The sequence below is a fragment of the Oncorhynchus tshawytscha genome, linkage group LG26, assembly GCF_018296145.1.
Source record: "Oncorhynchus tshawytscha isolate Ot180627B linkage group LG26, Otsh_v2.0, whole genome shotgun sequence".
NCBI classification, from domain to species: domain Eukaryota; kingdom Metazoa; phylum Chordata; class Actinopteri; order Salmoniformes; family Salmonidae; genus Oncorhynchus; species Oncorhynchus tshawytscha.
The window spans coordinates 26,257,786-26,283,832 of NC_056454.1; the positions used below are offsets into that span (position 1 = coordinate 26,257,786).

At 44.8% G+C, this 26,047-nt stretch overlaps 1 protein-coding gene across 7 annotated transcripts in view; it reads right to left on the bottom strand.

The window, feature by feature from the left end:
* The window catches only part of LOC112225437 (B-cell CLL/lymphoma 9 protein), a 32,703-nt gene extending 7,084 nt beyond the window's left edge, over positions 1-25,619 (bottom strand). For 2 of the 7 annotated variants that reach the window (XR_002949598.2, XM_024389406.2), the window contains exons 1-8: positions 25,289-25,617; positions 23,407-23,587; positions 19,234-19,306; positions 11,685-12,118; positions 6,749-7,095; positions 6,153-6,260; positions 5,855-6,041; positions 143-242 (exon numbers count right to left, since the gene is read on the bottom strand). Coding sequence is in view for 6 of the 7 variants with exons in the window: in XM_024389406.2 (XP_024245174.1) it covers positions 143-242; positions 5,855-6,041; positions 6,153-6,260; positions 6,749-7,095; positions 11,685-11,983 (1,041 nt within the window). In the remaining variant the exon portion in view is untranslated. Of the gene's footprint in view, positions 1-142; positions 243-5,854; positions 6,042-6,152; positions 6,261-6,748; positions 7,096-7,683; positions 7,804-7,909; positions 7,996-11,684; positions 12,119-17,747; positions 17,965-19,233; positions 19,307-23,406; positions 23,588-24,938; positions 25,245-25,288 lie in introns of those variants that run through there. The other 5 variants (XM_024389408.2, XM_024389407.2, XM_024389410.2 and 2 more) reach the window with 5 other exon arrangements.
* Between the last annotated feature and the right edge of the window lie 428 nt (positions 25,620-26,047).

A 26,047-nucleotide genomic window follows, 5' to 3' on the forward strand; every position in this document is an offset into this window, starting at 1 on the left:
GGTTTTAAGGTTAAGGTTAGGGAAAATGTCATTTAAGGGGACTGAATTGTGTGTCCCCACTAGGTTAGTTATGCAAGACTGTGTGTGTGTGTGTGTGTGTGTGTGTGTGTGTGTGTGTGTGTGTGTGTGTGTGTGTTCTTACCAGGGGTGGGAGGGGGGTCTTGTCCTTGCTGTTGGATATGTTTTTCATGTGGAAGTTGATTATGTTTTCTGAGTGTCCTGTTAAAACAGCATCGGCTGCCCTGAGGATCAGAAACCAGACAGTCACACATCAGTCAGCGGTCTATGTGTGTGTGCGCATGCGTGGTGTGTGTCCACGTGTGCCAGCAGAATGACAGCAGTGTTAGACAAGGGCATGAAGGAAATGCCAAGGTTGACAGACTAAACAAACAACTTTACACACATTTTCCAATTAACATCCACATCTTTCATCTCCTATTCCCTACAGAGGACAGTGTTAATCTGAGCTAACTGAAACACACACACACTTTCAGGCAAGCACACTGAAAACAAAGCATAGCTGCAGGCTTTCACATGTTCGGTGGAGAGCAATATTTCTGGATTTGATGTCTCCTCTACTTTCTCAGAGAAATGTGCAGCATGATGTGCTTATGCACATTGGTTATTATTCTCTGCCCCCTCCGTGTGTACAGTGTGTGTGTGTGTGTGTGTGTGTGTGCCCTGAGTGTACAAAACATTAGGAATATCTTTCCATGACACACTGACCAGGTGAAAGCTATGATCCCTTATTGATGTCACAATCCCTTATTAATTGTTGCGTTTATTTTTGTTCAGTTTATATAAAGCACCAGTCAAAAGTTTGGACACACTTAGTCAAAAGTTTTTCTTTATTTTTACTATTTTCTACATAAAATAATAGTGAAGACATCAAAACTATGAAATAACACACATGGAATCACGTAGTAAACAAAAGTGTTAAACAAATCAAAATATATTTTCTATTTGAGATTCTTCAAAGAAGCCACGCTTTGCCTTGTCTAGAGCATATCGGACTGTCCATCAACCAATTTCTTGGGCTACAATACCTATTTGCCAATTGGCCTGGAGCCTTTTATTGCCTACACGGAGCCCTGCCAATCCAACACGACTGGTCTGCCGACGTAACCGCCCAAGGGGGCTAAAACAGACTCTTCCGTTGCGACGTCCCCCTAAGGCCCTTCTGCTAGCCCCGGCCCGGTAGCTGTCTGAGTCGCCGTGTCTCCAGCTCGCCTAGCTACCCACTGGTCCATTTGATCACTCGGCTACGCATACCCAAATGTCAATATGCCTTGTCCATTGCTGTTCTGGTTAGTGATTATTGTCTTATTTCACTATAGAGCCTCCAGCCCTGCACAATATGCCTTAACTAGCCCCTTTGTTCCACCTCCCACACATGCGGTAACCTCACATATTCGATTATGATGTTTCTAGAGACAAAACCTCTCTCATCGGGACTCAATGCCTAGGTTTACCTCCACTGTATTCACATCCTACCATACCCTTGTCTGTACATTATGCCTTGAATCTATTCTTCCACGCCCAGAAACCTCCTTTTACTCTCTGTTCCGAACGCACTAGACGGCTAGTTCTTATAGCCTTTAGCCGTAAGCTTATCCTACTCTTCGTCAGTTCCTCTGGTGATGTAGAGGTTAAACCAGGCCCTGCAGCACCTAGCTCCATTCCCATTCCCCAGGCACTCTCCTTTGTTGACTTCTGTAACCGTAAAAGCCTTGGTTTCATGCATGTTAACATTAGAAGCCTCCTCCCTAAGTTTGTTTTATTCACTGCTTTAGCACACTCCGCCAACCCTGATGTCCTAGCCGTGTCTGAACCCTGGCTTAGGAAGGCCACCAAAAATCCATCCCTAACTATAACATTTTTCGACAAGATATAACTTCCAAAGGGGGCGGAGTTGCAATCTACTGCAGAGATAGCCTGCAGAGCTCTGTCATACTATCCAGGTCTGTGCCCAAATGATTCAAGCTTCTTCTTCTAAAAATCCACCTTTCCAGAAACAAGTCTCTCACCGTTGCCGCTTGTTATAGACCACCTTGTGCCCCCAGCTGTGCCCTGGACACTGTGAATTGATTGCCCACCATCTATCTTCAGAGTTCGTACTGTTAGATGACCTAAACTGGGACATGCTTAACACGCCGGCCGTCCTACAATCTAAGCTAGATGCCCTCAATCTCACACAAATTATCAATGAACCTACCAGGTACAACCCCAAATCCATAAACATGGGCACCCTCATAGATATTATCCTGACCAACCTGCCCTCTAAATACACCTCTACTGTCTTAAACTAGGATCTCAGCGATCACTTCCTCATTGCCTACATCCGTAATGGGTCTGTGGTCCACCCTTCATCACTGTCAAACGCTCCCTAAAACACTTCAGCGAGAAGACCTTTCTAATCGACCTGGCCCGGGTATCCTGGAAGGATATTGACCTCATTCCGTCAGTAGAGGATGTCTGGTTGTTCTTAAAAAGTGCTTTCCTCACAATCTTAAATAAGCATGCCCCGTTCAAAAAAATGTAGAACCAGGAACAGATATAGCCCTTTGTTCACTCCAGACCTGTCGGCCCTTGACAAGCACAAAAACATCCTGTGGCGTACTGCATAAGCATCGAAGAGCCCCCGCGATATGTAACTTTTCAGGGAAGTTAGGAACCAATACAGGCAGTTAGGAAAGCAAAGGCTAGATTTTTCAAACAGAAATTTGCATCATGTAGCACAAACTCCAAAAAGTTCTGGGACACTAAAGTCCATGGAGAATAAGAGCACCTCCTCCCAGCTGCCCACTGCACTGAGGCAAGGAAACACTGTCACATCCACAATAAGAATTTCAACGGCATTTCTCAACGGCTGGCCATGCTGTCCACCTGGCTACCCCTACCCCGGTCAACAGCCCTGCACCCCCCACAGCAACTTGCCCATGCCTCCCCCATTTCTCCTTCACCCAAATCTAGGTAGCTGATGTTCTGAAAGAGTTGCAAAATCTGGACCCCTACAAATCAGCTGGGCTAGACAATCAGAACCCTCTCTTTCTAAAATTATCCGCCGCAATTGTTGCAACCCCTATTACTAGCCTGTTCAACCTCTCCTTCGTATCGTCTGAGATCCCTAAAGATTGGAAAGCTGCCAGGGTCATCTCCCTCTTCAAAGGGGGAGACACTCTAGACACAAACTGTTACAGACCTATATCTATCCTACCCTGCCTTTCTAAGGTCTTCGAAAGCCAAGTTAACAAACAGATTACCAACCATTTCGAATCCCAACGTACCTTCTCCGCTATGCAATCTGGTTTCAGAGCTGGTCATGGGTGCACTTCAGCCACGCTCAAGGTCCTAAACGATATCATAACCGCCATCGACAAAAGACAATACTGTGCAGCTGTATTCATCAACGTGGCCAAGGCTTTCGACTCTGTCAATCACCACATTCTTATCGGCAGACTAAACAGCCTTGGTTTCTCAAATGACTGCCTCGCCTGGTTCACCAACTACTTCTCAGACAGAGTTCAGTGTGTCAAATCGGAGGGTTCAATTCTCGGGCTGACTCTTTTCTCTGTATACATCAATGATGTCGCTCTTGCTGCTAGTGATTCTCTGATCCACCTCTACGCAGACGATACCATTCTGTATACTTCTGGCCCTTCTTTGGACACAGTGTTAACTAACCTCCAGACGAGCTTCAATGCCATACAACTCTCCTTCCGTGGCCTCCAACTGCTCTTAAATACAAGTAAAACTAAATACATGCTCTTCAACCGATCGCTGCCTGTATCTGCCCGCACGTCCAGCATCACTACTCTGGACGATTCTGACTTAGAATATGTGGACAACTACAAAAACCTAGGTGTCTGGTTAGACTGTAAACTCTCCTTCCAGACTCACATTAAGCATCTCCAATCCAAAATTAAATCTAGAATCGGTTTCCTATTTCGCAAACAAAGTATCCTTCACTTATGCTGCCAAACATACCCCTGTAAAACTGACTATCCTACCAATCCTTGACTTCGGCAATGTCATTTACAAAATAGCCTCCAACACTCTACTCAGCAAATTGGATGCAGTCTATCACAGTGCCATCCGTTTTGTCACCAAAGCCCCATATACTACCCACCACTGCGACCTGTATGATCTTGTTGGCTGTCCCTCGCTTCATATTCACCCAGCCAAACCCACTGGCTCCAGGTCATATAGAAGTCTTTGCTAGGTAAAGCCCCGCCTTATCTCAGCTCACTGGTCACCATAGCAGCACCCACCCGTACCGCACGCTCCAGAAGGTATATTTCACTGGTCACCCCCAAAGCCAATTCCTCAATTGGCCGCCTTTCCTTCCAGTTCTCTGCTGCCAATGACTGGAACGAATTGCAAAAATCACTGAAGCTGAAGACTCATATCTCCCTCACTAACTTTAAGCATCAGCTGTCAGAGCAGGTCACAGATCATTGCACCTGTACATAGCCCATCTGTAAATAGCCCATCCAACTACCTCATCCCCATATTGTTTTTTCTCTCCTTTGCACCCCAGTATCTCTACTTGCACATTCATCTTCTGCACAGCTATCACTCCAGTGTTTAATTGCTAAATTGGAATTTCTTTGCCACTATGGCCTATTTATTGCCTTACCTCCCTAATCTTACCTCATTTGCACACACTGTATATAGCTTTTTTTGTATTGTGTTATTGACTTGTTTATTCCATGTGTAACTTTGTTGTTGTTTGTGTTGCACTGCTTTGCTTTATCTTGGCCAGGTCGCAGTTGTAAATGAAAAGTTGTTCTCAACTGGCCTACCTGGTTAAATAAAGGTGAAATATATATATTTTTTAAATGACAGTTTTGCACACTCTTGGCATTCTCTCAACCAGCATCATGAGGTAGTCACCTGGAATGCATTTCAATTAACAGGTGTGCCTTGTTAAAAGTTAATTTGTGGAATTTCTTTCCTTAATGCGATGGAGCCAATCAGTTGTGTTGTGAGAAGGTGGTATACAGAAGACAGCCCTATTTGGCAAGAACAGCTCAAATAAGCAAAGAAAAACAGCAGTCCATCATTACTTTAAGACATGAGGGTCAGTCAATACGGAACATTTCAAGAACTTTTTTCAAGTGCAGTCTCAAAAACCATCAAGCACTACGATGAAAATGTCTCTCATGAGGTCCGCCACAGGAAAGGAAGACCCAGAGTTAACTCTGCCGCAGAGGATAAATTCATTAGTTACCAGCCTCAGAAATTGCAGCCCAAATAAATACTTCACAGAGTTCAAGTAACAGACACATCTCAACATCAACTGTTCAGAGCAGACCACGTGAATCAGGCCTTCATGGTCGAATTGCTGCAAAGAAACCACTACTAAAGGACACCAATAATAAGAAGAGTCTTGCTTAGGCCAAGAAACACAAACAATGGACATTAGACTGGTGGAAATCTGTTCCTTGGTCTGATGAGTACAAATTTGAGATTTTTGGTTCCGTTTCTTTGTGAGACGCAAAGTAGGTGAACGGATGACCTCTGCATGTGTGGTTCCCACCGTGAAGCATGGAGGAGGTGTGATAGTGTCACCAGCAAAGCACAGTCACACTCACAAAACACACCGAATAAAGCCCATTGAGTGGAGAACATTTAGCAAAAAGTTAAATCTATGCACGCCTAAATATCTTATATTGAGTGATAATTAACTTGTTTTTTCGTACCAAGCTAGCAGATAAAAGCTGGCAGATAATTGTCTTATTTCAAGATATTTTACCTTCATATGACAATTAATACGGCGATTAAGATCAAATATCTTGAAAAATATATTTTTGCAGTGTAATATACATTCATTCGCTGTGATCGGTCTTACTTGTTGGCCATCTCTGTAGTGAAGACATAAACCACTTTAGACCCAGCCTTCTGACCACCCGCCGACTCTGACGCTGCGCCCTGGCCCCCTAGTGGATTGTGGGAGGGTGTGGAAGAGCGGCTGAGTCCGGCGTTGGAGGGAGGATGGGAGTTGGAGTCCTGGGGCTTCACGTCACTGGAGTTACAGTCTGGGGAAGGACCGAGAGGATCATTGGTACTGTAGTTTTCAGTAGCAGGTGGTAATGGGGATGACCGACAGACACACAAACACATACACAAAGTCACACACACACACTCACTGAAGAATCCTTTGTCGTCCTCATCACTCTCTCCTCCAGAGCACCAGTCAGCTCCACTGTAGGGCTGCCTCCTCTCAGCCACACACATCCTCTTCACCCTGTTACTGTCTGTATACACACACACACAGTCAGTGTGTGTGTAGCTGTGTTTTCATGTGTGTGCGTGCGTTTCTACAGACCAGAGTTCGAGCTGAGCTCCCATGTCAATAGCACACACAAACACACTTTCCCCTCTCCCCTCCCTTCTCTAAGTGTAGTCCTGTGCACCAGACTCCCAGGAGCAGAGGAGAGACCGACACAGCAGTGGATCAAGGGCAGAGTGCGTGACCATAATGACACGCTTTCAGGGGCCTGCTGCTGTTTCCACAGCCACAACACATGTTCACACAGAATGGATTCGTAACATGCCCACTAACATCAACAGCTATTGTGTTAGAGAAACAGAAATATATAAGCACTTTAGCTTCATGGAAATGCAAGCTTAGAAAGTAGGAAGTCATCAGTAAATAGTACACTACTTCATACCACTACGTATACCGGTACTCAACTTGACATATTTGAGCTGAATACTTCTTGGAGTGCAGTGTAATACTCACCCTTGTCATCGCTGGTGGGCGTGACTGTGTCTGGCTGCTGCTCGTTGTAGGACTCCACCGAGGTGCTCCTCTCTCTTTTTACCTTCACCTTTGACCCCTGTCCCCCAGAGGTCAGGCCCTGGCCGTTCTTCAGCCCCCCCATGCCCCCTGGACCCGTCCCCAATACACCCCCCTGCTGGGAGCCCTTAACACCCACTGTCTTGAGGTCGCAGGGCGAAGCCTGAAGTTGGCTGCCGCAGCTTCCTGGTTTGTTCTGATTGGGCAGTTTGGAGTCCATTTGGGCGGCACCACCGGAGGGAGACATGACAGGAGGGGAGCGCACCATGACTTCTGGCTTGGGTTTAGGACTGAGAGAGTGAGAGATGAGGAGGAGGGAGAGAGAGAAGTGCTTATCAACTGTACAGAAATAAACTGAAGCAAATTGTACTTCATGCATTCTTTCATAGTGACAGACAGTGAAAAAAAATGTCAGCATAATTTTTATTTAACCTTTATTTATCCAGGTAGTCTCATTGATATAAAAATCTATTGACCTGGTCATGGTTAGGCAAGAGAGAAGACAACTTTACTTAGACTGATGAGGAAGAATTACTGGAGACTTGGGTTATGACATTCCAGGAGAATCAAGTGCATATCTCACACTCTGTGTGTACGTGTGTGAATGCCGCAACAGATATGGCTCCCTAAGTAGTACACTCAGGGAGAATCTCAATTTCATACTCCTCACGTCCCTTCTCCTGTCTCTAGTCAGACTGTAATCCCTCCTCACATCCCTTCTCCTGTCTCTAGTCAGACTGCAATCACTCCTCACGTCCCTTCTCCTGTCTCTAGTCAGACTGCAATCCCTCCTCACATCCCTTCTCCTGTCTCTAGTCAGACTGCAATCCCTCCTCACGTCCCTTCTCCTGTCTAGTCAGACTGCAATCACTCCTCACCTCTAGTCTGAAACTTCCATCATTGAAGTTGTTTGTGGTGATGAGGGGCGGAGAAGAGTTTTACAAAACAAAGTCATCCGCGATTGGATCGTCTAACCCAGTGGTCACCGAAAGTCATTCCTAGTCGATCACCAAACATTTCACAAAAAAACACGATTAAGATATGCGATCATGTTTTTTAATTCGTCTTGTACTGTTTACGGTAGAAGCACTCGATTAAACTCACCTGCGCGTCGAGTAGGCGAAGTGTTCCCATTTTATGTGTCTAAAAGGTACAAACTCTGCCATCCCGGCGGGCCCGGAGAGCAAATCAAGTGCACTATATTGGCCACGATCTACCGCTGGCCAATCGGATGGCTCAGTGTAACGTAGCGGACATATAAGAAAGCTACAGCGAAGTTGATACTGTGAGATTTCAAAGCTTTTAAAAAACAATGACTAGAGCGACTGTCAACAAACACAGCAAAGAGCTGCTGTTTTTATGAGTGAGATCATGTTTTAAAGTTCTTACTCAGCACTGTCAACACTTTTTATAAGCCATAAAATGCGCAATTCTTCCAACTTCCACTCGCGCTACAACCAGAATTGTAGCTGTAATGAATGAGTAGGAACGTATCGATAGGCTTGCGTTGTTATTTGCAGCTTGGGTCTATATTTCACTTTCTCTGTTCATAGGAGTAACAACATGAATTTGTGCACGAGGCAGAAATAATGCAGTGCGACTTCAGTTTCGCCATCAGCTGGAAAACGGTGTCCCTTTTTGGTCAATGTCAGCGGAGGAAAGGGAGAGCGGAGGGACATTGAGAGGCGGACCCTCAGTCTGCTGCTCTCTCCCTCCACTGAGACTGACTATCAGATGCAGGCACCATCAACCCAGTACATTTAAAATAAAAAGCACATTATTTAAATGTATGGTCACTCAGCTGTGCCTCACAAGTAATACAACAACTGATCTATTACCGGTGCGATAATACAGCCTACCTCAAATGTTGAAATATCATTGAAAAGAATTGTCTGAACAACAATGATTTGGCAGGGCAATTCAAGCAAAGCTAATATGCGGTGATAATGTATTGGGCCTATAGCCTAGTAAACCTTCTGCACAAACCTCATTGCTACAGTACTGTTTTTAATTGGCTAATGTTGCATATGCTTATGTTTTTTAAGTCATGTTAATTCAAAAAATCTTGGCTGTAGATCTCGGCTTGCATTTTGACTCAGAAAGTCATCTTGGCTCAGAAAGGTTGGTGACCACTAGTCTAACCAATCTGAGCATCAAAGCCAATGACAAATTTTCAAACAGCCGCTTAACCCATGTGTGTTCTAGCTCTGGCTCAACCTATTGGTTTCTGAACCAATTAGAAGGCCCCGAATGTGTTCGCAGTCGCTGAAGGGTCGGACAGGTACTCCGGTCCAGACTCATTGCAGAGAAGAAACTAACGTCTGTGGGCGTGGCATAGGGTTTCGGCCAGAGCAAGGAGTGTGTGTGTGGTAGCCAGGCAATCCTCTCTCCTCCTTCTCAAAACACAGATCAAAAAGGTCCCTCCCCACTGATCTTCTCCTCCGATGGGTTTTGAGAAGGAGGCAACGAGAGGAGTATGCCATTAAGATTCTCCCACAGTCTCTGTTAGTTCTCTTACTTCCCCACCACAACTTGTTTCCCCTAGAAAAGCAGTGGTGGCAAAGGTCGCAGGAAAAAGGTGGGGAGATAGAAGTACAGTTCTGGTGACTTCTTAAAAAGGACATTCTACTCAAACGATTCCAAATGATTTTATTTGGAGTTTTTAAAGTCAGACTTTTAGTGAACAACTTTACATTTGACACAACATCCTAATTGTTATTAATATTTAAAATGATTTTGAATAAGCATGAATTATTCAACCGAGAAAAACTGTTTCAATTACAAAGTATGTAATTTCCCTTTGAAGACACCATTGCCCTGTGAAGAGTTTTGTTGTGCAGTTGTTCCTAAACCATGCTACAAACTCTAGTTGTAACTGCCTTTTTAAATGGTGCCATGCGTGCAATTACATTAAGAAATGTTGGACATTGACTGATTATCAGAATGCATGTTTCTCTCCCTGTGGCACCCGCAACTTGAACGCACCTCCCGTTAAAGCCATTTTACTATGGGGTTGTCTGATTTTGCTGTTCTTTACTAGTCTTGTTGACAGAGGAAAAGTAAATGTGGACAATTCTAGCATCTTCAAAGTGAATCTTGGCAGAAATATTTTTATGTTCCTTTTTTGTTGTTGTGTGGCGGCATCACTTTAGTGAGTACAGGGAAAACACTTGACACAACCAGTGACACAGAGGGGAAACAGGCCAGAGCCTGGAGCTAGAGTTAATGCCCAGTGAACAGACTCCTGACTGAGGAGTCTCAGTTGGAAAAGAGGCCAGAGAGTCAGACGGCTGGCTGGGAGTGGACCAAACTGACCTCTTGTCCCATCAACCCCTCCCCATCTACCCCTACCTCTTTCCTTACTCCGCTCTTTCCATTGCCGGGAGGAGAGACTGCCAGAGTAGTGAATCACACACACACACACACAACCTAACATGTGTGCAGACTAATACATAAACACACATGCACTCCTTCAGCAGCTCTATTTGTATGGAGGCACCCTAATTGAAAAACAGACTAAAAACAGTAGGCCTACTGTGTTCAAGACTTACGTTGTGGGAAATCCCCCAACCTACCATGATCCATCATTATAGCTACTAACCACTGTGCTGTCCATACATCATCATTATAGCTACTAACCACTGTGCTGTACATACATCATCATCCAATACCTACAGTTAGACCAGTGGTCACCAACCAGAGTAATCCTATGCAACATTAACCAATTAAAAACAGTACTGTAGCAATGAGGTATGTGCAGTAAGCTATAGGCCCAATACATTATCACTGCATATTGGCTTTGCTTGAATTGTCAATACATTGTTGTTGACCTTATTAAAAAAAGAAATATATATATAATTTTATTTTCAACATTTGAGGTAGGCTGTACAGCTGCAGAGCTTGTTGTAGCGCAAGCAGGAAGAACCCGCATTGTATGGCTTATAAAAGTGTGGAATACAAAGTGTTGACAATGCTGAGTAAGAACTTACACATGAACTCCCTCATAAAACCACCATTTTGCTGTATTTGTTGACCGTCTCTCTAGTCAGGATTTTAAAAGCTCACAGTATCAACCTTGCTGTAACTTTCTTTTATGTCTGCTACGTTACTGCAGACCCAGCAATCTGAGCCATCCGATTGGCCAGCGGTAGGCCTATAATGCACTTGATTTGTTCTCCGGGCCCCCCTGGGAAGGTAGAGTTTGCAGCTTCAGACACATGAAATTGTTAAAAATTTGAACACGTCGCCAACCCGGCGCGCAGGGCAGCTGAATCGGGTACACCTACTGCCAACAGCACGAGATGAAAAATAGGAATGCAAGGCTTTATTGTTTGAGAGAAATATTTGGTGATCGACTAGGAAAGCCTTGTAGATCACAGTTGGTATAGGCAAGTATAGGCACAGTACAGACAGACCGAGGGAAGGGAAACCCGCACACCATTTTCTCACTGGTCAATAGTGAGGTAGGAATAATGTCTGCCAGAGTATTATATTTGGCTCGGATCACAACCATGTACAACTGACAGGGGCAGTTCTTCACAACCGTAGGCCAGAGACACAGACCATAATAATCTGGCGGAGAGGAGGATCAGGGCGGCTGCTTCTCAGTGGCCATGAGAAAAGTACAGCTCAGGAGAACAGGACACTTCCAACTGGCAGAGACAGCCCCATACCACACCCTACTGACACACACAGCTGAGAGAGAGAGAGAGGGATGGCAGGCGTTTGGCAGGGCAGATGCTGATTTTCAGTGGCTCCAGAAACATGAGTCAGCAGAGAGAAGATCCAAACACAGTGTACTCCCTGACCCCAGGACACACACCACTTTTACTACTACTACTTTACACAGACAGACACATGTACACTCGCTCTCCCTCACCTCTGTGTGTTGGTGGATGGGGAGTTCTTCAGTCTGTTGTGATGAATGGAGGGGGCTCCCAGCACCACAGAGCAGGGTGGGGTGATGAGCTGGTGGGGGCTGCCTGTGTGTGTGTGAGGGGCTTTCCCTCTGCCGTTCCCTCGGCCACCCGAACCTGGAATACTGTTCCCGATATTCCCAAGATTCCCCCGGCTGTCCTTGGCCTCCTCTCGTTCCTTCTTCCCTCGCTCTTTCTTGCTGAAGTGTGTTGCTGCCGTCCCTCCTGCTGTGGCAGGCCTTTCCTCCTGGACCTCCAACATGCTCTGTGTGTGTGTGAGTGAGTGTGTCTCAATAAGACTGTGTGTGTGTCAGAGAGAGTGTGTGTTTCTGTGTGAGGAAGAGAGTGGGTTTGTGCATGAAGTTTCCCCAAGGGGCTCTCACAGCCCTTGGGCACTCTGTGGAGAGAAGACAGAAGACAAATGTAAGGACACCTTTACAACAATTGTCATTGCTGTTACATGGTCATTGGTTATCACATTTGAAAATAATTCTGTTGTGTATCATCCTTTCTGGTAGAAGTGATGGGAGTCCCTGAATGTGGTTGACTGGGGGAAACACAGATTACTAATGGAAGCTCCACTGACTGAGCTCTCAATTATGACTGCCTGGATTCTTATTGACCACAGAGCCCACACCGGTTCTTACACTGTGTGCGTGTGCGCACGCGTGTTTGCGTATGCATTCTATGATGCAGTAGTGTGTGTGTGTGTGTTTGCCTGTGAGTGCATATGCTTTCTGTTGCAGCAGTGTGTGTGTGTTTGCCTGTGAGTGCATATGTATTCTGTTGCAGCAGTGTGTGTTTTATCCCCCTCTGGTAGTGACATGAGAATCCACAGTGAGCAGCACAGTCAGATCACACTGTCATCCCGCAAATATTTAGGAACTCCTCCAAAACACTCATACACTGTAACCGGCTCCAGAGATCCACAGGGGGGCTGCTGGGACTGGAATTAACAGACAATCTCACACTGTTAGCTGCTCCTACATGGGCTAACTATACACTACTGTACAGGGTTGTGTGTGTGTACAGCGAGAGAGAACTCCATAGGGACAGAGAGACCGACAGTGCTTTCAGAAAGTATTCACACCATTTCACTTTTCCACATTTAGTTGTGTTACAGCTTGAATTCAATTGAGATTTTGTGTCACTGATCTACACACAAAAGCCCATAATGTCAAAATGGGTGTTTTGAAAACCTTTTTTTTTCTTTCTTTGAAATGTCTTGAGTCTATAAGTATTCAATCCATTTGTTATGGCAAGCCTAAATAAGTTCAAGAGTAAAAATGTGCTTAACATATTGCAAAACAAATTGTGGTAATAGTGGTTAACATGATTTTTGAATGACTACCTCACACATACAGATAATTGTGCGGTCCCTCAATCGAGTAGTGAATTTCAAGCAAAAATTCAACCACAAAGACTAGGGAAGTTTTTCAATGCCTAGCAAAGATGGGCACCAATTTGTAGATGTTTAAAAAAATATATATATACACTTTTGAGCATGGTGAAATTATTAATTACACTACGAATGGTGTATCAATAGACCCAGTCACTACAGGCATCCTTCCTAACTCAGTTGCCAGAGAGGAAGGAAACTGATCAGGGATTTTACCATGAGGACAGTGGTGATTATAAAACAGAGTTTAATGGTTGTGATATTTATATATAAATAAAAAACTGAGGATGGATCAACATTGTAGTTACTCCACAGTACTAACCTAAAATGACAAAGTGGAAAGAAGAAAGCCTGTACAGAATACAAATATTTCAAAACATGCATCCTGCTTACAACGAGGCACTTAAGTAATTGTGCAAAAATGCAGCTAAGAAATTAACTTTTTGTCCTGAATACAAAGCATTGTTTAGGGCAAATCCAAACCATCACTGAGTACCACTTCATATTTTCAAACATCGTGCTGTCTGCATCATGTTATGGGTATGCTTGTCATCGGCAATAACTAGATTAGTTTTTGGGGATAAAATAAACGGAATACAGCTATAAGCACAGGGAAAATCCTAGAGGAAACCCTGGTTCACTCTGCCTTCCAACATACACTGTTTCAGCAGGACAAAAACAATAACTTAAAACACAAGGCTAAATCTACACTGGAGTCGCATACCAAGACGACATTGAATGTTCCCGAGTGGCCTAGTTAGTTTTGAAATCGGCTTGAAAATCTATGACAAGACTTAAAAATGGCTGTCTAGCAATGATCAACTTGACAGAGCTTGAAGAATTTTTTAAAAGAATAATGGCCAAATATAGTCTACTGAAAAAAATATAAAATGCAACATATAAAGTGTTGGTCCCATGTTTCATGAGCTGAAATAAAAGATCCCAGAACTGTTCCATATGCACAAAGAGTTAATTTCTCTCAAATTTTGTGCACAAATTTTTGTAACAAACCTGTTAGTGAGCATTTCTCCTCCACACACACACACACACACACACACACACACACACACACACACACACACACACACACACACACACACACACACACACACACACGACACTTAAATAAAGTCCACCTGTATGCAATCTAACTAATTATGTGACTTCTGAAGGTAATTGGTTGCACCAGATCTTATTTAGGGGCTTCATTGCAAAGGGAGTGAATACATATGCACGCACCATATTCCCTTTCTGAGATATTTTTTAAACAAGTTATTTTTAAAATTTCACTTCACCAATTTGGACTATTTTCTGTATGTCCATTACATGAATTCCAAATAAAAATCCATTTAAATTACAGGTTATAATGCAACAAAATAGGAAAAATGTCAAGGGGGATAAATACTTTTGCAAGGCACTGTATGCTGAGGAAAACCTAGTGTATTTACAAAGAAATTTGTTCTGCCTGAGCCTTAGAATAGCAAAACCACTCTGTCTTTCCTGTTGTAGCTAGATATACTCACATCAGTCTTACACACACACACACACACACACACACACAGCAGGAACTGTCAATCACCCTCTCCCTCCAATCACAAACTAACGAGACGCTAATTGGGCCGCTTGCTGACATTCCTATCACACAGAACAAACACGCAGCACCCACAAGCAACCAAAAAAGCCTTGTTCACACTGGCAGTTTGAAGTGACAAAAAAAAAATGCATATCTGATTAGAATCTGTTATTCTTCCTGCCAAAAAGCACATGTAATCGGATATTTCAAGCCACAAATCTGATTATTGGCCATGCGGCTTGTGTCTAAACGGTCAAATCGGATTTATTTGTTCTTTAGACTGATATTTGGCATATTTTGTTGTGTTTATATGTTTGTTGAATATAAGCAGGCATACGTACATACAGAACAACAATATAAACAATACATGTAAAGTGTTAGTCCTATGTTTCATGATCTGAAATAAAAGATCCCAGAAATATTTCATACACACAAATAGCTTATTTCTCTCAAATGTAGTGACCAAAACATGCACAATGTGTTACATGTTTAGTGAGTTTGCAGGCCATGGAAGAAGTGGGACATTTTCAGCTTCCAGAAATTTTGCACAGATCCTTGCGAAAAGGGGCTGTGCAATATATTCTGAAACATGAGGTGATGGTGGCAGATGAATGGCACGACCATGGGCCTCAGGATCTCATCACGGTATCTCTGTGCATTCAAATTGCCATAGATAAAATGCAATTGTGTCCATAGTTTGTAGCTTATGACTGCCCATACCATAACCACACAGCAACATGGGGCACTTTGTTCACAACGTTGACATCAGAAAACCGCTCGCCCACACGACGCCATCTGCCCGGTAGAGTTGAAACCAGAATTAATCTGTGAAGACGACACTTCTCCAGCATGCCAGAGGCCATTGAAGATGAGCATTTGTCCACTGAAGTCGGTTACGACGTCGAACTGCAGTCGGATCAAGATCCTGGCGAGGACGACGAGCACGCAGATGAGCTTCCCTGAGAAGGTTTCTGGCAGTTTTGCAAAAATTCTTAATTTGTGCAAACCCACTGATTCATCAACTGTCTGGTCTCAGATGATCTCGCAGGTGAAGAAGCCGGATGCGGAGGTCCTGGGCTGCAGGTGAAGAAGCCGAATGCGGTGGTCCTGGGCTGCAGGTGAAGAAGCCGGATGCGGAGGTCCTGGGCTGCAGGTGAAGAAGCCGGATGCGGAGGTCCTGGGCTGCAGGTGAAGAAGCCGGATGCGGAGGTCCTGGGCTGCAGGTGAAGAAGCCGGATGCGGAGGTCCTGGGCTGCAGGTGAAGAAGCCGGATGCGGAGGTCCTGGGCTGCAGGTGAAGAAGCCGGATGCGGAGGTCCTGGGCTGCAGGTGAAGAAGCCGGATGCGGAGGTCCTGGGCTGCAGGTGAAGAAGCCTGGGGAGGTGAAGAAGCCGGATGCGGAGGTCCTGGGCTGCAGGTGAAGAAGCCGGATGCGGAGGTCCTGGGCTGCAGGTGAAGAAGCCGGATGCGGAGGTCCTGGGCTGCAGGTGAAGAAGCCGGATGCGGAGGTCCTGGGCTGCAGGTGAAGAAGCCGGATGCGGAGGTCCTGGGCTGCAGGTGAAGAAGCCGGATGCGGAGGTCCTGGGCTGCAGGTGAAGAAGCCGGATGCGGAGGTCCTGGGCTGCAGGTGAAGAAGCCGGATGCGGAGGTCCTGGGCTGCAGGTGAAGAAGCCGGATGCGGAGGTCCTGGGCTGCAGGTGAAGAAGCCGGATGCGGAGGTCCTGGGCTGCAGGTGAAGAAGCCGGATGCGGAGGTCCTGGGCTGCAGGTGAAGAAGCCGGATGCGGAGGTCCTGGGCTGCAGGTGAAGAAGCCGGATGCGGAGGTCCTGGGCTGCAGGTGAAGAAGCCGGATGCGGAGGTCCTGGGCTGCAGGTGAAGAAGCCGGACGTGGAGGTCCTGGGCTGGCGTGGTTACGTGTGGTCTGCAGTTGTGGTGCCGGTAGACGTACTGCAAAATTCTCTAAAACGACATTGGAGGCAGCTTATGGTAGAGAAATTAACATTAAATTCTCTGGCAACAGCTCTGGTTGACATTCATGTAGTCAGCGTTCCAATTGCATGCTCCCTCAAAACTTGAGAGATCTGTGGCATTGTGTTGTGTGACAAACTTTCACATCACAGAGTGGCCTTTTATTGTCCCCAGCACAAGGAAGCACCTTTGTAATAAGCATGCTGTTTAATCAGCTTCTTGATGTGCCACACCTGTCAGGTGGATGGATTATCTTGGCAAAGGAGAAATGCTCACAAACAGAGATGTAAACAAATTTGTGCCCAATTTGAGAGAAATAAGCTTTTTGTGTGCACAGAACATTTCTAGGATATTTTATTTCAGCTCATGAAACATGGGACCAACACCTTACATGTTGTGTTTATATTTTAGTATATAGAGTTAGATACAGTACAACTATATATACACACACACACACACACACACACACACACACACACACAAAGAGCAGTCCCAGCAAAACAAACACGTATACGGTAACGGATAATCTGAGAGGTTCCTCTCCCACTATTAAACTAGCTGATCAGTTAAACAACAAATGTGCTTCTTCAGTAAAGAGCCGCTGATATAAAGAGTGATTTCCACATTTAAAAAGAGGCAACTTAATTAAGTTTTGAAGTGCAGGTTTATTTTTTTTACACAGCTTGCACACAAACACACACTACCCTCTCTTAGCCCCGCTGGCTGTAAATGGCCTGCAGATTTTTCAGCCTCATTTATGCAAATCCAACATCGCAGCTCAGCCACAAGAGCAGTCGCGCTCTCTCCCTCTAAATCATTTTAAACACTATTTGTTAACAATCTCCCTTGCTTTTCTCTCCTCTGCAAGACCATGATTCACACACACACACACACACACACACACAGCTAAACCTGGATAACCACTGGATCGGCATATTAGACACACTAGTCTTGCACAATGAAAACATATTTACATGTAGCTTGTGTCAACCTAGCCTGGATTTCATACAATGCAATAGCACCCCACACACTCCAATTTCAACTGTCAGTACACAAACACACATAAGACAATAAAGACAGAAAATACCTTTGACAGACAGAACACAGGCGATAGCAGAAGGAACATTCATCTGTACACTATGCAGCTCCCAGTTCATTTCACTGAGTGTTCTAGTCCTTCCAACCAACATGTCTGAGACAGGGGGATGCCTTCCTCTTCCTGCTCTGATTGGCTGACAGCTGACACCTGGGATCTCACCTGTTCAGGTGACTTCCTGTACCCGGTGCCAGACAGACAACACGCCCTGGAGATAACACACACACGGAACGCACAGAATTCTAGGAACTCAGGGTAACGGCTAAATATAGCGCTGTGACGCCAAGGGAGAGGTTTGTGACATACAGGTAACTGCCAAAATTATGGAAACACTTGAGTAAATGAGGGATACAAAGTATATTGAAAGCAGGTTCTTCCACACAGGTGTGGTTCCTGGGTTAATTAAGCAACTAACATCCCATCATGCTTAGGGTCAAGTATAAAAATAGTTAGTGCTATCAAGATCATTGGGAAGTCCCTAACCATAACCATTTCAATGGGGTAGGGGATGTCCCAAGGATCCCGGATAGCACGTACCGAATAAAAATGCTGGGTAGGCCATTATTTTAGCTACCATGGATTTGCCCACATATAAATACAATGCCCCCCATCCACAGGGGAAAAGGTGGTCACTGAATGTTATCATGCTCATCAAATCAATGTAAGCCATATGCCATGGCCGTCTCAGTCACCAGATCTCAGCCCAATTGAACACTTTTGGGAGATTCTGAGACAGCCTTTTCCACCACCATCAACAAAGCACCAAATTATGGAATTTATTGTGGAAGAATGGTGTCACATCCCTCCAATAGAGTTTCAGACACTTATAGAATCTATGCTGAGGTGCATTGAAGTTGTTCTGGCTCAACACCCTATTAAGACCCTTTATGTTGGTGTTTCCTTTATTTTGGCTGTTGCCTGTACATAGACAAACACATTCATACGCACACACACAGTTATGAGTGAGCTCTTGTTCCTTGTGAATGTGAGCCATGTCAAATGTTTACAGTGAACTCTTCGACTGTTCCGCATACTTAACTCACACATTAAGTATGCGTAGGGGCGGCAGGGTAGCCTAGTGGTTAGAGAGTTGGACTAGTAACCGAAAGGTTGCAAGTTCAAATCCCCGAGCTGTCAAGGTACAAATCTGTCGTTCTGCCCCTGAACAGGCAGTTAACACACTGTTCCTAGGCCGTCATTGAAAATAAGAATTTGTTCTTAACTGACCTGCCTAGTTAAATAAAGGTTAAAAAAAATAATTATCATCGGCTTTAGCGTGCGCACACACACGTCTTTCTCTCCGTCTCTATCGCTTTACCCATCAATGTGCCTATCTCTAACCATATTAAACTCAACAGATCTAGCTAGTAATGGCCTCTTATAAAGAAAGACTTGCTGTAGTGATGCATCCAGGGCCCTCGCTCTCCTCCCCACTGTAATGTCATGTTTAGGACATGACTATGATCACATCACTCACCATGTCCATCATTGTCATGATATAGATGTGGCCATCCCTGCAACGGGAAGAGAAACGTGTGTTACTCCAAAACCTGCAGGCAGAAGAGACGGAAAAGGTTACACGAGACACACAGCTGACTCACGACTGACACATCTGCTGTCTGAGCCTGGGCACGGTGCCATGTGTGTGTGTCAGGCAAGCGGGCAGCAGGACTGGCACTCAGCAGCTCTTCTGCTGCTCTGATCTCTGGCTCACACACTTCATCACACATTATCCCTCTCTACCTCACTCACACCCCTCTGTTTCTTTTTGAGGGTGTAATATAATTAGTAACATATGATAATACAAAACACACACTATCACTTTCCTTAACACACACACAGTTATATCCATCTCAAATACTTGTACACACACACACACAAACAGCACAGAAGTTGATAACAGACTGAAGTATACTCCTTAACATTCTTTGTTTATTCATGGAGTAGGTACGATAGGTGGAGAGATATTGATTTGATGGTTTCTGACTGCAACTCCAGGGCTTTCAACACACTAGCTCCCCTCCCCCTCCCCATTCCCCTCCCTCAGCCATGTTCTCCTTCCCTCCCGCAGGTCGCTCCCACACTCCGGCCACATTCCTCCATAGCTCATGCCGTGAGGACTCCCTGCGGCTCAAAGCATTGTGGGAAATCCCAACAGTCGAAGGGAGCCTTCGGAGGCCCTGTGCCCCACAGAGACAGACAGAGGGAACACACACTCCTCTCTACTCCCAAGGAACTGGGTAGGCCCGGCTAAATGTTGGCGACATTGAAATAGCGCAATGCAAATATTTTAAAATATTGCCATTTGATGTGCAAAAACAACTAAATAAAAATGTGTTGGTGCGTTACACACATATAAACATTCCAGTCTATCATGTAAACATTTATGAGGGTTTGTCGTACAGCTGGATATGGTGATGTTAAATTTATGTGGTCCACTTCTATACTGTACACCTCCCCTCCACCCAATCCTTTACTGGTGAGCAGGAGGAGCATGTAGTAATGCCTGAAAGAGAGACCATGTAATTGATTAGTGATCCTGGGGAATGGGAGGCGCATGGGGACAGAGAGCAGATTTAGTTGAGCTCAGAAACAGAACATGCAATGTGGCCTGTCTGGTGTCTCACACACATTACATACTGCACATACACGTCTCCAATAAGGTCCTACTGACCAAACGTGTACAATAAATGGTGTAGAGGTCATATTTGTGCAAGTAATTATTATCTTTGATGATCACAAATTCACACACACACACACACAACCTTTTCTTCTCTAGCCCAACATTAGCACTGTGGAGAGAACATGAGTCAGGGTCTGTCCCTGAATTAACCCACTTTAACCTGGTGTTTCATTCCCATGGGATTTTTAAAATACTGGCAAAGACCTGTCCAATTAAATGCACAGGCAGACACAGAACTACACACACACACAGCATTCGGAAAGTATTCAGACCCCGTTTCAGCCTCATTCTAAAATGTATTAAAATTTTTTTTTCCCCCTCATCAATCTACACAATACCCATAATGACAAAGCAAAAACAGGTTTTTAGAAACGTTTGCAAATGTATTATAAATAAAATACTGAAACATCACATTTACATAAGTATTCAGACCCTTTACTCAGCACTTTGTTGAAGCACCTTTGGCAGCGATTACAGCCTCGAGTCTTCTTGGGTATTACGCTACAAGCTTGGCACACCTGTATTTGGGGAGTTTATCCCATTCTTCTCTGCATATCCTCTCAAGAGCTGTCAGGTTGTAAGGGGAGCGTTGCTGCACAGCTACTTTCAGGTCTCTCCAGAGATGTTCGATGGGGTTCAAGTCCTGGCTCTGGCTGGGCCACTTAAGGACACTCAGAGACTTGTCTCGAAGCCTTAGGGTCATTGTCCTGTTGGAAGGTGAACCTTCACACCAGTCTGAGGTCCTGAGCACAATGGAGCAGGTTTTGATCAAAGATCTCTCTGCACTTTGCTCCCTTCATCTTTCCCCTCGATCCTGACAAGTCTCTCAGTTCCTGCCGCTGAATAACATCCCCAAAGCATGATGCTGCCACCACCATGCTTCACACCATAGGGATGGTGCCAAGTTCCTCCAGATGTGAAGCTTGGCATTAAGGACAAAGAGTTCAATCTTGGTTTCATCAGACCAGAGAATCTTGTTTCTCATGGTCTGAAAGTCCTTTAGGTCCCTTTTGGCAAACTTCAAGCGGGCTGTCATGTGCCTTTTACTAAGGAGTGGCTTTCTTCTGGCCACTCTACCATAAAGGCCTGATTGGTGTAGTGCTGCAGAGATGGTTGTCCTTCTTGAAGGTTCTCCCATCTCCACAGAGGAACACTGGAGCTCTGTCAGAGTGACCATCGGGTTCTTGGTCACATCCCTGACCAAGGGATGTTCATCCCCCAGTTGCTTAGTTTGGCCAGCTATAGGAAGTCTTGGTGGTTCCAAACTTCTTCCATTTAAGAATGATGGAGGCCACAATTTTCTTGGGGCCCTTCAATGCTGCAGAAATATTTTGGTACCCTTCCCCAGATCTGTGCCTTGAAACGATCCTGTCTCGGAGCTCTACGGACAATTCCTTCAACCTCATGGCTTGGTTTTTGCTCTGACATGCACTGTCAACTGTGGGACCGTATATAGACAGGTGTGTGCCTTTCCAAATCATGTCCAATCAAGTTGTAGAAACATCAAGGATGATCAATGGAAACAGGATGGATCTGGGCTCAATTTCGAGCCTCATAGCAAAGGGTCTGAATACTTATGTAAATAAGGTATTTCTGTTTATTATTTTGAATACATTTGCAAAAATGTCTTCACCTTTTTTCACGTTGTCTTTATGGGGTATTGTGCATGTATAGTGATGAGGGAAGAAATGTTTTAATCCATTTTAGAATAAGGCTGTAACGTAACAAAATGTGGAAAACGTCAAGGGGTTTGAATACTTTCCGAATGCACTGAGAGAGAGAGAGAGAGAGAGAGAGAGAGAGAGAGAGAGAGAGAGAGAGAGAGAGAGAGAGAGAGAGAGAGAGAGAGGGAGGTAGGGGGGAGAGAGAGAGAGAGAGAGAGAGAGAGAGAGAGAGAGGTAGAGGAGAGAGAGAGAGAGAGAGAGAGAGAGAGAGAGAGAGAGAGAGAGGAGAGGGAGGTAGAGGGAGAGAAAGAGAGAGAGAGAGAGGAGGGGAGGTAGAGGGGGGAGAGAGAGAGAGGAGGGGAGGTAGAGGGGGAGAGAGAGAGAGAGGAGGGGAGGTAGAGGGGGAGAGAGAGAGGAGGGGAGGAGAGGGGAGAGAGAGAGAGAGAGAAGAGGGAGAGAGAGAGAGAGAGAAGAGAGAAGGGAGAGAGAGAGAGAAGAGAGGGGAGAGGAAGAGACGGGTTGGCCTACAACGTCACAAAAAGGATGCGCATGGATGTGGCTAGAAGCGTTGCTATGATTCTGAACGTTCAGATAGCTAGCAATAACGGCACGAGGCCTTGTGGTGACAAGAAGTCCTGTGGGAAATCGTAGGTGGATTGTTTCAGCTCGTTGTATCTTGTTATTGATTCCATGTCTTGTTATGGGGTGTTTTGACAGATATATCATGTAGATGTAAGCCCAAGGAAGAATTGCATTGTCATTGATTACTGCATTGTTGGGTTTAGCGCTTGCAAGAAAACCATTTCACTGTACTTATGTATGTGACATGAGAACTTGAAGACCCCAGGAAGACCTCATCTTTCAAGCTGAAGCACATGATGCATCTCTACCTCTCTCTAAACACACATTTCTCTCCTACTGTTTGACCCCAAGATTTTTACTTGAAAAGCCACGAAGTAAACAAAATAGGAAACATTAGGCCAATTCACTCAGGAGAAAAAATATAAAAAATTGTCCTTAATACATCCGTATCCATTTCATCCTGTCATCTTCCTTGCTGTGGTTTTTGGTAAATACTGTGGATTAGATGAGTGTGGATAGTTTTCTCAGGCAGAAAGCTTTGACCCTCCAGTGTCCTCAGTATGTACAGATCACAGATAGTGCTGCCAGCCCAAAACAATCCAGCCCTGAGTCATCCCTACTCACGGCCTTGAATGTTCAACAGGCATTGAAGCAGGCAAAGGTAGTGTGTGTGTGAGAGAGACATACAGATACAGACAGAGTATAGTGATTGATAGGTTACCTCGTTTGGTCCTCAGCCCCCTCAGCAGGGCCTCATATGGAAATACAGCCCGCGGGTCCTCAGAGTCACAACCTTTGAACCCTGACTCCTCCCACTCAGACAAAGACAGGCTGAAGGCAGGAGTTGATCCTTGCTCTGTCACTGGCAACACCCTCACAGGTCACTGCAGCCAAACACACACCTAAGAGAGACAAAGTTTTACTCAACATCCAATAATTTTGACTTCTGTTGCAAAAATACTTGTAACACTGCCAGGAGCGATAAAACAGCAGCAATTACTAAAATGTAAACTAGTTCAGCCCCTCTTCAGTAGAATAGATTATATCTAGGAACTAGTTATCCCTCTCTAGAACTATCCTAGTTCAATGATTAAATGGTCTCCAGCCTTAGTCCTGGAGAGATACAGGGTGTTCAGAATTGTATTTTCTTCCAGACCAGAATTATTACAACTTCACAAATCAACTTATCAGTAATAGTGTATTAAATTTTTTTTTTAACCTTTATTTTACTAGGCAAGTCAGTTAAGAACAAATTCTTATTTTCAATGACAGCCTAGGAACAGTGGGTTAACTGCCTGTTCAAGGGCAGAACGACAGATTTTGTACCTTGTCAGCTCAGGGATTTGAACTTGCAACCTTTCGGTTACTAGTCCAATGCTCTAACCACTAGGCTACACTGCCGCCTCAGATGTGTTAATGTTGGGCCGAAACAAAATAAGCACCATCCAGGGCAAGGGTTGGTGGGGGATACTGGATTAGTAGAGAAAAGACTTCAGTCCAGAAGGGACAGATTAGGGTTCAGGGTAAGCAGGTGTGTGGACTCTAGCCAATCAATAATATGAATTGATCAATTACGTGCCTGGGAGAAACAAACCACAACCCTTGACACACACACAGTCATGCAATGCCATTTAATAATATATCTGGCCTTGGTTAGTTTAAATATCTGGCATCCTGAGTGACATCACTTGATTTCAAATGTCCCAATCGCAGAATAGACTATACAAGAGGCTACAACCAGATAGAGTAATGTAGAGCTGGCACTGTAGTAATGCGGTACACTAGCTATACAGTTATAGCCATAAATACACCGTAAAAAGATATATAATTGTAGGCCGAGTTTGCAAACGAGTGAAAAACTCCTGAAACAACGAAATAAGTGACCCCATGAAATCTCAGCGTCTCACTGGCTAACGTTTTGCGTCCTCAGTATTTCAGGGCGCTCCAAACTCCAACTTTTTCCTCCTAAAATAAGTTGTTCCTGTTTCGCCCAAGAACTGGGGGAAGGGAATACTACAGCTCTCTCACACAGCCCCGGCCAGCGCAAACAAAGTCGGCCCCGAGAGGGGGGCTCTCACGGCGGTTGCCACTCGCCACAACCCTGCTTGTCCAAATCAGCACCCACAGACAGACAATACTTAAAAAGGGGAAACATTATAAGCTTTGTCTAATAGAAAAATATAGCCACTCCCACGACAAGCAGTGTTACATTTTCAACTTCAGTACAGTAACAATGTAGAATGTTATCGTCACCGAATTCGCTTGATCTCAATAGCACGTAGGATAGGTTCTCTGTGTGGATAGCCTAATAGGGTAGGCTACTAAGGATAGGCTAGGCTATACGTTTGTTAGGCCTATAGTGGACCTACAATAGCCTACGCCTTTTTCAAGCAAATATAAATTGTGTTGTATATTGCTTGCGCCGAATTGTATTGAAGAATGTGGCACATGCATGCTGCACCGTAGGCTATTTTCATTTTCGAGAGGCAAGATTGGTACTCCAGTAAAGCGTAAAAAGCCATATTCCTCCGCGCGTAATATCATATCCTGTCAACGTTGTGTGGAATTATCCTCCGTAATCACGAGAAGAAAAAAAAAATCACCGTTGATGAGAAGAAACGATCTTTCCTTGTCAGACCGGGTACGCTGGGTTTTGTGGCCATCCTTCGGGGACAGAGGTAGGTAGAGCGGATACTAGACTGAGATGTCCCCGGGAGGAGGACCCCCGTGTAGCCTTGCCAGGAGGTGAGCGGCCACAGCGATACTTTCCCCGAAAACTCACCTGGAATAACTCATCGGGCTTGCTTCGCTTAGTAGGCTACGTTCTATAGCCTAATTGTAGCGATGAAATAGCTACATTATTCGACCAATGTTATAAACAGAAATGTCTCCCCCCCTTTCGCCGTAGCTTCCAGCGGTCCTACTACATTATATCCATAACTAAGATTTCCTGCTGTCTCCCCCGCCCGTCCCAGCGTGTTGGTTTAGTCCGAATTCTATGTAGCAATTCTAGGTCAGGTCTATGTGCCAGTGAGAATGTAACTGTCGGAGAAGGGGACAAGAAATGCCGTCTCAAGACAGAAAACGGGCAAGTAGACTTTTGAAAATTAGAATATTCAACTGGTTTGACGTGAAACCCATTAAACTGTGTGTACGTAGGCTACACAGATATTATACAATTACCTGCACAATGAAACACACAGCATTCACCGCAGACTGTATGTAGCCTTTTGAGTCTATCCTCATTAAGAATCTACTTCAACCAAACTCCCTCGTCTCCCCTCTTTCCCCTCCTTTCCTGCAATTGTCTTTTCATTTGAATCTTACACTCGGTTGAATCCTACTCACAGAATCCTACACAC